Source organism: Myotis lucifugus, unplaced genomic scaffold, assembly GCF_000147115.1.
Source record: "Myotis lucifugus unplaced genomic scaffold, Myoluc2.0 scaffold_57, whole genome shotgun sequence".
Classification (NCBI taxonomy): domain Eukaryota; kingdom Metazoa; phylum Chordata; class Mammalia; order Chiroptera; family Vespertilionidae; genus Myotis; species Myotis lucifugus.
In genome coordinates this window covers 1846418-1860104 of record NW_005871105.1, presented here as the reverse complement: position 1 = coordinate 1860104, position 13687 = coordinate 1846418, and the positions used below count along the sequence as shown (strand labels likewise).

Below are 13687 nucleotides of genomic sequence, written 5' to 3'. Positions count from 1 at the left end.
AGGGACCCCTTATCTGGTAGAGAATCTAAAATAACGATCTCGCCCTAACTGGTTTGGCTCAGCAGATAGAGCGTCGGCCTGGGGACTGAAGGGTCCCAGGTTCGATTCCGGTCAAGGGCATGTACCTGGGTTGTGGGCACATCCCCAGTAGAGCGCGTGCAAGAGGCAGCTGAATCGATGTTTCTCTCTCATCGATGTTTCTAACTCTGTATCCCTCTCCCTTCCTCTCTGTAAAAAATCAATAAAATATATATATTTTTAAAAAAATAATAATGATCTCAACCTGAGATTGGTGCTCTACTAAAGGCTTAGAAAAACAACACGAGCCCTAGCTGGTTTGGCTCAGTGGATAGAAGGGTATGTGGACTGAAGAGTATGGGTTTGATTCCGCTCAAGGGCAGGTTCCTTGGTTGCAGGCTCCTCCCCAGGAGGCAACCAATTGATGTGTTTCAATGTTTCTCTCTGTCTTTCCCTCTCTCTTCCACTCTCCCTAATAATCAATGGAAAAATATCCTCAGGTGAGGATTAACACGCGCGCGCACACACACACACACACACACACACACACACCCCTGAATTCAAATCTCAACATCCTTTGTGGTCAGCAAGACTGGAAATGGACCCTTACCAGTGGGCTAGGAAGGGTGGCAGAGTCACTAAAGATTTTTAAAATTGAGAATGATGATCTTCAATATGAATTCACAGCCATTCCTCTTCAGTGTTGTAAATAAAACAATGTTAAGTGCTTTTCCTCATATTTTAAATGTAGGTACATTGGTGTGCACAATGCCTGAGTCAGCACCTATTTTCCCTCCAAGTTAAAGATATTTTAATGTTTTATTTCACTAACCTGAGTCTCGGTACCAAAGCAGCAACCTGAACGGCACTATACATCCATTTTACATTTAAAGAACTGTTCTTTAAATAGACCCCTGTTTGAATCCTCAAATTCCAGGCTTAAAAGGGAATTTGTTCAATCCTAGAATAGCTCTGGCTACCTTAGTCAAGCGCCTGTGGTCTTATGTGTCCAAATATAAGATGAGCGTCTTTTCCAAAACGGTCCTCTAAATACAAGGCGTCACCTTATATTTGAGCCCTTTCAAAGCCTCCGATTACCCTGACCTCTCTGAACAACAGAGAGCTGTTTGGGAAAGATGCTGCCAATAACCTTGACGAGTACAAAAGGGTCCACTTGACAAAGGCAGTGGAGAGGGAAACAAGGACACATATTGCGGATTGAGTTCTTATTCCTGGCAGGATCTCTGACCTCACAATTGCTAGTGTTGGAAATTAATGTAAACAAGACTGTTAAAGATCACTTTAAAAAGAAATAGTGTCGCGTTTGCCAAAAATGCACAATCTGAATGTAATCATGAGGGCACATCAAACCAACCCAAACCAACTGACATTTCTATGAAATAACAGGCTAGAACTCTTTAAAACTGCACAAGAGACAAAGAAAGACTAAGGAGCTGTCTCTGATTAAAGGAGCCCGAGGAGACCTGACAACTAAACGCTTCATGATCTGAACTGGATCCTACATAAGAAAAGCAACAGTAGTCTTCTTTTGAAGGGAGTCTCAGTTACTGCAATTACTTTAGTCTCAAACGAAACCCCAGAAATCCCTTAGTTATAGTGAAAACAATCTCTACTAAGCAAAGTATGATGACACTTAATATTTTTTTTGGCCAGAATATTAGCACACATGATCTTGAAAGACAGTGTATGTTTTATATCCAATTTTTGTATAGGTTTACAAGTAAATTTTGTTTTAAAAAATATCTTTAAAAACATATTCTGTTATTAAAAAACATTTTTCTAGTGAAGGTTGATACACTTGACTTTATCAACTTTGCTGTTTCAAAGGTATTTGAAAGGGAGAGTCAGTGTCTTAACTCAGCCGTAGATAGATAAGTACATTCTTCTAACTGATGCTCGAATCTGAAATATCAGCCATAATGATAATACATGACAACCAGAATAATAATAACCCCTTCGTGCATGTGTCAGGCCTTTTCACATCAGTGAGATCAAGTGTATCTGTTGCTTGATCACTGTCAAAGCTGGTGTGGGCACACTGCTTACAGTGCATTTTGTTACCACAGGAGCGTGGATGATAAAAAGCACGCGAAGTATATAAACCAAACATTTCAAACAATTGGCCTGGGGGTGAGCCATTAAAAAAGAACTGCACAATGATTACAACTGCAAAACTTCAGCATATTCACAATGATTAACGCAATCACATTCCAAGTAGGTCCATTCTTGGCAGAGCTTACAGACACTAATGCCAGAAAACATTACTCTTTTTCAAAACATTATCTGCATATTCAAAGGTTGCAGAGTGTTGAATCTTAAAATCTCTTGGCCCCGGGTTTTAGCAATAAATTAGTGAAAAAAACTGAGTGGGATAAACTCAAATTATTCAGCTGTTTTAGCCACACATGTAATCACGAGAGCCGTCAAATTCCAGAATTTCAGGAGGTGTTCAGAACATAAGGTCCCCTCTGCAGCACCTCAGCGGGCACCCCCTCTACCAGACCCAGGAAATAGTACTGTGGGTCCCTGGGACACTGAGCTGACACTAGGGACCTCCCTCTGAAGTCATGCCAGGGCCTGTGGCCACGATAGCTGCAGAGGGGCCTCCCACCCTCCCATAGAGCTGGGCAACAGCCCCAGGAATGCCCACTCCCTGAGCTCGGATGCAGGACCACAAAGCACTTAGGCCTCCTCCTCCTCCTCCTTCATTGTGGATGCCTGCACTCCTCAGGAAAGTTCAAACTGACCAGGGAACTATTATTTTTAATGGATTTTCATTGATTTTTTAGAGAGAGAGGAAGGGAGAGAAACATTGATGGGAGAGAAACATCAATCAGCTGCCTCCTGCACGCCCCCTACTAGGGATCAAGCTCACAACTCAGGCATGTGCTCTGACCGGGAATCAAACCGGCGACCTCTTGGTGCATGGGTCAACATTCAACCACTGAGCCACACCAGGGCATGACCAGGAACTATTTTAACTCTGTTCAAATTTATGTCTAATTAATGGTTTTGGTCCAAGGAAATCTATTTGTTGTTTATTAAGAAACATGTTTATTAAAGAAAGAACTGAAAATAAAGAGAGGACATAAAACCCATAGTCAAACCTTCTAAAGTCCTTGTATTTTGCTATAGTTATGTTCTGACTTACTTTACTCAAAGGGCTTTTTATCATCATAACATTATTGTATATTCATATTTTATCTAACACTATGTACTAGTATATCATAAGCAACTTTCTAGATTAACAGTCTTTTAAACAAATAGCTGTTTAATATTCTAAGTAACTGGAACTTGTTTTACTTAACTGGTTCCTTGTCATTAAACTTTATTGATTTACTTTTAAAATCATTTATTCTCTGAGTATCTACTACATTCAAGTCACTGGATTAAATATTATAAATACTACACATACATAAAAAAACGACTCCTCCCAGAATGCTCTTCAAAACCACAAAAGATTCAAACATATACATGCAACACATATGATATATGCATGTATATACTTGCTACGTGTCCTTAAACCACTTAATTCTTTTAAAATATGCTTATATGATTGAGACATTCTAATTTCCTGTTCATGTATTCCTCTTATTGCTAATTTCTGCTCTCCTTGTCTGCTGGATTTGCCCTAGTATGACTAATCAGAAAATCTTTAAAGTACCCACAAAAGAAATTCTCAGCATCATTAAATACTTTATCTTAAAAACATGTTCTAAGTATTAACTATACCTGTGCTTGAAACAAAATTGCTATATATGTAATATTGGACTGGTCACCTGAAAAAGGTAATAATTTGTTGGAGGGTTTTTAAGGTGGTGGAACCAAGAGAAAGGAGGGGACATCTGGAGCCACAGGGACAGATATAAACCTTTCTTTCTGCCCTATCTAGCTGTGCAATCCTTGGCGTTTTCCTTAAATGTCACTGTGATGCAGTTTTGTACAAAGGAGTTAATATTTACCTTGCAGGGTGGATGTAAGGGTGCAGGAAAAATCTATGTAAGGGGCAAGCATGTACCTGGATACAAAAGACGCTGACTATTTTATGTCTACAATGAGCATACCTTTTGCCTTTATGGGACAAACAGAAGTGTATACAGAAACATTTTCAAGAGAAAAATTCCGTTACTTGGCTTTACTGCTACAAGTGAATTTTAATTTATTACTCATTTCCTAGTGACAGGTCGAAGTCTTCAAAATTTAAGAACCTAGAAATGTGGAGAACAGGAACCTGAGGCCGACCATGACCGTCTTAGAACCTAGCTCCTAATGTGTTGTTAATCCCATGCTTTTCCTCCTTTCTGTATATTTGTGAGTTTCTATCAAAGGTGATGGAGTGAATTCCCAGTGCGGGAAAGTCACATCCATTCTGCAATCCGGCTTTGGGAAGATTTGCTCCCCTTTCTAATTCTTCTCCCCCAGGCCTCTGATTTGAAAGGTGAGCAAATGAGTCCTCTGCTGCTCTGCCAGCAGGTGGAATTAACTGCTTGTTTTCCGGAAAAGGAGACGTTCCCCCGACACACCAGTGTGGGAGGGCAGCTTCAGGCCCGGGAGCACTTTGCCTCGCATTTTACACTGGGGGTCTGACACGCAGTCTTCTCTGAATCCGTGTAAGATCCCTGGCTAGTGAGATTCCCTGACAATGGCCTCTATAAGTTAATTCAGATTTGATCACCTAAGGTAAAGGAATAGTAAGCTTCCCAGGGACCTTTTGCGTCCCTGGAATTGCCATTTTCCTGTTTGAGTCAGACTGGAGTTTAAAAAGTGTGAATAATTATATAAAGTCAACCATCTTTGTTCTGTCAAAGTAATTCAACTATCATTAAAACAGACATAATATTGTCAGGGCTAAAAAATCTTAGCTGTTTTTCCCCTGATGGGGTCTGGGTAAGGTTAGACCTCTGAACAGACTCAGGCATGGTCCGCGCCTCCACCTGGGCCCAGGCACCAGCGGTGAGAAAACAAGTCTAGACTAAATGTAACCACAGCCTGGAAGGCTACGTGTTTGAGAAACTGCCTATGGAACGAGCAGGCAGACAAGATTTTACCTAAAACCTTTATCATTTGTGGAGTTGTGTGCACAGAGAATTTCAGAAAATCTCCACTCTCAAAATACCCGTGGACAAGATTTTGTCTAAACTCAAGCTGTTTCCTTGGCCTTGGGACTGTAAGGTCGTTGTTACGGCGATTTCAGAGGCCACTGTGCTAACAGCACACCCAGGGCACCGAAAGCTTAATCTCCAAATGTTATTTGGGAAACTGTTCTTTGCACGTGCTGTTCCCGTACCCAGAAACTCTGACTTCAGATATACGTGCCCAATGCATTCCCTTCTTCATCGGGGTCTCTGCTCAGATGTCCCGAGGTGGGAAAGCCTTCTGACCACCCCATCTGAAGTAGCACAAACAACTCAAAAACAGGCTCCATCTTACCTTAGAAGGTCTTCTTCTTGTTGTTCTCATGTTTCTTTCTCACAATCACTCACATGATAGATGCATTAGTTTTCCTTCCTCCCCGCCCCTCCCCACCAAGGCAAGCTCCATGAAGGAAGAACTCTGTTTTTTTCACTGCTATATCCCAACCAGTTTCTCACAGAGTTCCTGAACCCAGGATCACTATTCAATAAATATTTGTCACAGGAATGAATGAACCGTAGATGTTTTAGCCAAGAGCCATACATCTCCCATTCTCTTCCCAGCAAGATACAAACTCAAACAAAGCTCCCGAGACACGCACACCAGGCTAACAGTGACATCTCCTTAGATGTCTTTGTTGCAGCTTATGAAGCATATGTACCATGTGAGCTACCCCAAGAGTTTACAAAACTCAAGTTTCTCTTCTAATGTTCCCAGGCTATTTTGCTAAGAAACAGACAGCCCCCTGCCCCCAAATTGCAAATGTTTTCATGCACACAGACACCTCGGTCTCTTTCCTTACCATACTGATTGGAATTGCTGGTGAAGAGCAGGTAGTCAGAAGCACAGGTCTGGGACTCAATATCCAAATCTCCTAACCTCAGAATCAACCTCTTCCCCTTCGGTACTGTGATTGTCTTCTCACACATTGTGTGATTGGGGTAAGTCCGTGGATAATTCTTGGATGCTATGGTGCCACTGTCCTGATAGGACACTATGTGCCCACAGCCATCGCCTGTTAAAGAAAAAGGATTTAAGAAGTAAAATTAATTGTTCCAGAGAACTGAGAATCCAGTACAATTCCCTAGTCATGTATTTTCTTCCTTCTTTGAAAAAAATAATTAAAAATAAGATTAAATTATTATGCAGTATGTATTGTTTCACGTTAGTTCATCTCTTGTTTCCCAGTTTAATCTTTTGAAGTTAATCAAAATGTTTCATATTAGAATAGGAAGCCATCATTAGCAAACACATCATTTTATCATATTACTTTTTCTAATCATCTATCTATCTATCTATCTATCTGACCTTGTACAGTGGGCCCTTGGAATTCACTGATTTGCTGTTTGTGGGTTTGTCTATGAGCAAGCCAATGTCATGTAAAAATCTGCGATGGAGAAAACACTATTACTTACCTCAGAGTTATCGTGAGGATTAAGTGAGATAACGAATGTAAAACCTGTCACTGACAGAATCTGAGACTTAGGCTGAGAGGACTTTAACAGCCTGTCATTTAGCTGGGAACTAGCAATCATTCACCATTCATATCTCACTAATGACAGTCATGGATTGATGGTTCCTGATAGAGAAAGTCAAGCATCTCCTACATTGAATGCTCGCCACACACCAGACCTGGAGCTGTGGGAGACACACAAAGCAGCAGTGGCTGCTTCGTGGACCTGAGAGTAAAATGGGAGACAGTCACATGTCCAGATAACTGTGACACTAGATGCTTTGTGCCACATCCGGGGCTTAGACAAAGGGCTGAGGCAGACGAGAAAGAATCTCTTTTAGTGAAATATCATTAGTTCATTAAAATAACAAATTTTCTTAAGACTTCTCTGAACAAGAAAGGTCATCAATTGACCAACAAGTTGCCTTAGTAGATTAAAGTGACCAAGTTAATCATTCCAATACCTAATGGTGTGCACAAGTGGGTGTGGCAAGGCAAATGAGCACGCACTGCATGCAAACTGCAAAATGCCTGTGGTTAGTACAGCTTCACATAAAAAACAACAACAAGAATTCCTACCCTTAGGGAGGGAGAGGAAGCAGAAATCATTTGGAGAAGGAACTCGGTCAGGCAGGAAAACAAGGGCTCTCCATAGAAGGCCCATCTAGGGCACAATGGGAGCTAAAGACCAAGCAGCCTTCTCCCTTCTGCTGCCTCTTCCCTAAACTAGAGGAGGATTCACCTGTAGGCATCCTTTATTCCACTTCCTTCTTGCAGCTCAAATAATAATGGAGGCCCAGACCAAAAGAAATATCTGGGAGTAGGGCAGGGAACCCCAGCATCTACCCAACTCCAGCAGACCAGGTGTAGGGAAAGGATCCACCCATTTTCCAGAAATTCCCACAAGGTTCTGAACAGTCCTGGCCAGGAGGTTGGGTGGAGGGAGAGTTGACCTTAAGAAGATGGGGTTAGAATACCGGGGAAATGCGGATGGGTAACTACGATGAAACTACTCTGCAACGTGGAGATCTAGGCAAAAGTTGTGGGACTTTTACTGTAGGCAACAGGGATCCAAAAAACGTTTAGAGAAGAGACTTAATGACGCATCTGAAAGAGGTATTTGAGAAAGTGGGTCAACCTGGTTGGGTAATGACAGGAACTAGAACACAGGGAGAATCTGGGTCAGAGGAGCAGTGGTAGGGCTAGAAACGAGCTGGCTAAAGGGGAAGGAAGAGAAAGAAAACCCTGAGAATTCATCACAAAAAATTATGAACAGACCGTAGTTTGTGGTGGAAAAGACAAGAGGAGAAATAATCACTAAAATTTCAAGTCCAGAAATGATTGGAACACTGAGGTTAATATAGACAGAAAGGGAAGCCTGGAGAGCAAGCAGGTTTGGAGCAAAAGTAAATGTGTTTGTTGAACTGGAGGTGATAGCTATATTTCTTGGGCTTTCTGGCAGTAAGTACATTCCTCTCAGGTCCATGCTGATAATTAAATGAAAATTATAATAGAGTGAAGCATATGGTGGGGAAGCACATAATGCACAGGGTTTTCATTTAAAAAGTGAATTATTTCCTGCTTTTAAAGGCTTTAATTAAAAAAATAATAATCCAATTTACAGTCTCTTTTGAAAACTGGAAGACATGGTAACCAAACCAGCAGGGATTCTCAGAGAGCCAGTGATGTGGTGACTGCCCCTTTAAAAGAGACAAACACCCAGCCTTGGGGAGTGTGGCTCAGTTGGTTGGGCATTACCCTGGTTCAGTTTCTGGTCTAGGGCACATGCCTGAGATGCACAGCGTTTGGGAGGCAGCCAATTGATGTTGTGCTCTAGCATTGATGTTTCTCTTTCTCTCTCCTTCTCCCTTCCTCTCTTAAATAAACAAACAAACAAACAAAATAAAGTAATAAAATAAAAGAGACAAACACACGAGCTCCCCACCAGGTCCTGGCCACTCGTTTTTGACTTGTCCCATCATTGGAGGCATTAATTTTGAGCACTCGAATAGAGCAGCACTAGGGTAACTAGAGTACAAACAAATGATTGTGCATATAAATATGCACTAACCCTTTCTAAGCCACCAAGATACCGGCTGGTAAACATTAAATGCCTCTTTTCTTAGTACAATGAAATGCTGCTTTAGTAAGAGAAGAGCAAGTGTAGTATTTTCTAGATAACAGAGCAAAATTATATGTGAATCAACCTACACATGATTACTAATCCCACAGTGTCACTTTTATTCATTTTATTAGGTGCAATAATGGTATCAAAGTTAACTAAGAAACTGGTGTGTTTAGGGATGCCCACTGAGATATGTAGGGCTGAAATGACACAATGACATAGGTCTGTCAGGGTTTGTCTTCCAGAATGTACTTCAGCGAAATCGGGAGGGAAGGATGGGAAATATGATGGTTGCTGTAGCTGGATGATGAAGGTTCACGAGCTCTGTTCTGTTTTTAATTAAAATGAAAACAAATACAGGTCAATCTTTAAGGGAAGAAATACATTCTTGCTTTTATGATTCAACTCCACCTGGTGTGGGAGGGCTGGCGGGCAGTGAGCCACAGCGATGGGTGTTGGAGGTGACAGCTACAGCACAGCGCCACCCACCTGACATCAAAGGGGGGAAGTGGAAGCGGGGAAGGAAGAAGCCTCCCCACAGGGAATCTGTCTGCTCTTCAAAAGTGGCTGCCACACAATGTTTACCTTTTTCTTCCCTGTAATTTAATTGCCAAAACATATGATGACTCACCCATGTGTCATTTCCTCCTCGCCTTAGACTGAAAGCTCCCCACTGGGGAGGATTTGAAGAGTCGTCCCTCCAGTGGTGGGCTTCAGGCCTGGGGTTTGCTCCGAGCCAGAGCTGGTTTGTGAGACTGACCAACCACCTCCTCCAAACAACTTACAAATATAAAACTGCATGGGTGACGTTGAGATTTTAGGGAAAAAAACCACAGCAAGTACTTACTCATATAACTCCCCAAGTGACCTCTGTACAAAATTTAAGTATTTTAATTCTAAACATTTGAAAACAACCTAAATTAGAAAAGAATAGTCAAACTATGATATCTCCAAGCAATGTCATGATAAGGAAAAGTTAGGCTCATGTTTTAGAAGACGATTTAATTTATTTTTGGAAGTCAGACCTATTATTACATGTGATGCTCAAAGAAGTGAAATGACTTAAAGCCACAGAGTTAGTAGGAGGTGGAAACGGGTATGAATTCGCGCTCCAGAGTCCACACGATTAGCCGGACTAGAAAGGCACCGGTGAGCCAAGTAACAAACTTAAACTTCGGGTGAGAAGTGGGGCCCCTCTGTCCCTTGGTCAGAATCTGGGCAACCTCAGGGCTGAAGTGTTGATGCCACATGGCTTTCTGGATGAGGCCCTGGCAGGCAGCAGAGGAGGGGGCAATCTGGGAGTACAGCTTTTGTAGAAGACTATTTTTAAAACAGAATATAGAGTACACACATAGATATGAAGGAAAAAATGTTTACTTCTATGGCCTGGGATCACAAGTAATTTTTATTTTGTTTATACATTTATTTTCTATATTTCCTACAATATGAAACATTATATATAAATAAAATAATTAAAAGTACCCCCCCAAAGTACCAAATTCACCTAATGTTCTTTGTAACATTAAAGGCTACGTTCAGCATTAGCTGTATAGACACCAATATACCCAAACTGTCATTAAAAACTCGGTCCACAAGTAGCTAGGGACTTGGTATCATGTAGTTCCCATTTGAAGCTGCTCACAGTCAAGGGGAGAGGTATGTTAACAAGTCATTCCTGACAGTGAAATAACAGGTCCAAAAACAGAGACACGGGCTCAATATCTGTTCTCCAAGTGCCTTAAATGAATGGACATGCCTCTGGCTCCCTGTCTTTGACATCAGCTATTTGGGAAGTATGGATATACGAGGTATTTTTAACATAAGCTTAAAACAAATCCTAGATACTTATCTACATGAGTCAACCATTTATTTAGTCTACTGTAATTCCACCAAGAAAGCAAAACAATAACTTCCTTAAAAGACTATTTGCTTTTGATAAGAAATCTTGTTCCATTAACAGAAAAGTGAAATTAAGATATACGTAGTACAGACTAACTTCTGTAATACCACAAAGTATGACATAGAAAAAAAAACCACAATAAAAAACACTTTTCGCTGAAATGCACCAGCTTGCAAAGTATTTGGATGAAGTGAAATGAACAGTGCACAAATACCTTTAAGATTAATTATTAACTATCCCTAAAATAAGACACCAGCCTTCAACTTTTTTTTATTAAGACTCATATGTAGAATATAGATTTTTCATCCCAACCTAAGTAAGCACACATATATACATATGCATAGATAACAAACAAAAGTCTAATGTTTAATTCTTTTATCATATGTAATGCACTGCAATAGTTCCTATTCTATTTCATTTTTTAATTAAAAGCATGCTGGGTGTGCCAACTGAATTGATTCTATTGCCTATTAATAAGCCTGCAACTTGGGCAACAGTGCCCTAAAATATAACAGAAGTGAAACCATTTCTAGAGACATGATTTCATTACAGTTGTATCCTTGCGCTTCTAATAATCAACTTATAACAGGTCTCAACACATACTCAATCATTTCATGTGTGGGTGTGAGAAAATTTCTTCCCATGTCTAAGATCAAGTGAGCTCTTGATGACTACCATCTTTCAACCACAAAGGGGAGCTTGCAATTATTACAGAGCTCTTTGTCCCATGGTGAGGCGAACAGCTTTCCCAAGGTATTACTAATTTCATTGCCAGCCAGACTCTCTCAGGAACTTTGCTCATCTCCAGGGATGCTTAACTTTGCTTCACTTTGTGTGTTGCCTGGAAAGAAATGGAAAACCAGGGGCAGGCAGGCCTAAGTGGTTGTGTGAAAATAGAGTCAAACAGAAGTTATAGTAATAAAACTTCAATTATTCAACATCTTTAGTTTTCCTGAAAGGAAATGAATAATACTGTGCTGAAAGAAGTTGTAGTCATAGACTAGAAACACAGGCCAAGTTGTGCAAAACCGTTCAGGATCTCCTTAAACCTTATTCTCACCACAAAGAAAATAGATGCTAATGATATGACTAATCATCTAATGAAGATAATACTTTTTGCTTCAGCAGATGAAAGACTTTTAAGAGTAAAATAAAAGGAAACATAAGGGACTTATTGTCAAGTCTCTCTATGTAAGCCCTCAACACAATGTTTCCTATCAGCTAAAAAATGACTTCAAAGAAATCAATGTGAATGTATGAAAATGGAACAAATCATTTTGAGAGGTCCTGTCCACAGCTCCCTGCATAATGCTTGGCTGTCTCCCATCAGTGTGCAAAGACATCAATAATTTTAATGCAAACATATTGAAAAGCACATGCACACCCAATGGAAGAAATCTCAACACCTAGCTTAATGCTATCCTTTAATGTGCTATAAGTAAAACCAGTTAAAACTCTCAAGTTCTTGGCCACACTCCAGTCTTGTGATTCCGACTGAGACAGTTGTGGGTGTGGGGGAAGAGGGTCTCTAATTTCATAAATTATTTCATACACTTGGGAGGGGACAGCAACAATGGTTCTCACAGTGGGTTCCCGCACAGCCTTGCCCAGTACTGACTTTGTGGCCTTGGGTGAGTCCCTTTACCTCTCCAAGCTTCAACTCGTCATCTGTAATAGAGAGACAATGAGAGTGCCCAACTCACAGGGTTATCATGACATTCAATGAGATCATGATGATCGAGTATTGAGCATAGCAGCTAGCGCAGTGGTCGGCAAACTGCGGCTCACGAGCCACATGCGGCTCTTTGGCCCCTTGAGTGTGCCCACGAAGTTTCAATCGCACTGTACGTGCGCGCCCGCATGTGGTATTTTGTGGAAGAGCCACACTCAAGGGGCCGCAGTTTGCCAACTACTGGGCTAGCGTAAAGTAATAATTCAATATATTTTAATTGCTATTTTTATTTTAAAGTACCACACATATTAAAGTGTCAAGAATATTGCTTTGAATTAGCTGACTTTATCCAAATTTCATCATCTATTGGTTCTGTGAGCTTAAGAAGTTACCCACTTGGTGTGTATCCATAACTGGGTGTAGCAAAGATGAACGAGTCTGTGTGTGAAGTGCCCTCAATTGCCTGAGAAGTCTAATTAGAATGGATCCCGTGCTATTTGTTGAGAGCCTGCTCATTGCTAAGCCAGCATCTCCTCAAGTGGGCACTGTGAACTCCTAAGTCCTAATAGGAGTTTTACAGGAGGTCCAGCCCTCATCTCCAAAAGACAGTTGCAGGTCAGAAAGCTTGCAGAATCCTACCTTTTTCTGTACCACAGGACATCTCAAAGCCTGGCCGGGCGCAGTGAAGTTCTCCTAGGGGTTGCAGTTTGCAATATTCCCAGGGAACCCTTTCCTCAATGGGCATCACTAGGGAGTCGTGTTCTGTGGGACACACTGGCCAGTTCCTGGGCTAGTCTCTCAAAAGTGAGACATACAGAGATCCCATGAGGCTTCTGGGATTAAAGATTGTACATGGAGAAGTGTACTTTGGCCTACGAACAATACTGAAATTGTACTATATGATTCTGATATTCAAAAAAAGACTTTTCATATTGTTGTTATTAAGTTACAAGTGTTGGGGGGGGCATTGCAACAAATTTGACACATTGGATGAGAGAAGTTTCATAATTTTACAGATGAAAACTTACGAAAACAACTTGTTTGTACAGCAAAACAAGTCTAAGACAACTGATTTATCTCTGTTGAATAGATGCTTAGCATAAGGAAGTTGGAGAAAAGCGGCTGCTGACCTTTCCTAATAATGTCAGGATGTTGATGCAATGTCCAAGCTGCAGTTGTGAAGTTGATGATAAATATGGGAGAAATCTTTCCTGTCCCTACAACATGCTATGTTTCCTAATCTTGCTTCCATGTTAAACATGCATTTTGCCATTATTCAGATACTAGAGGCCCAGTGCACGAATTCATGCACAGGTGGGGTCCCTCAGCCTGGCCGGCAATCCAGGCCTATGAAGGGGGTGGGGG

At 41.1% G+C, this 13687-nt stretch overlaps 1 protein-coding gene across 1 annotated transcript in view; it reads right to left on the bottom strand.

Annotated features, from left to right (window-relative positions):
* Positions 1 to 13067, bottom strand: part of DCBLD1 (discoidin, CUB and LCCL domain containing 1) — a 44087-nt gene extending 31020 nt beyond the window's left edge. The window contains exons 1-3 of the mRNA XM_023754201.1: positions 12962 to 13067; positions 12235 to 12318; positions 5975 to 6187 (exon numbers count right to left, since the gene is read on the bottom strand). Of these exons, the coding sequence (XP_023609969.1) occupies positions 5975 to 6187; positions 12235 to 12318; positions 12962 to 13067 (403 nt within the window). The remainder of the gene's footprint in view (positions 1 to 5974; positions 6188 to 12234; positions 12319 to 12961) is intronic.
* Positions 13068 to 13687: the final 620 nt, after the last annotated feature.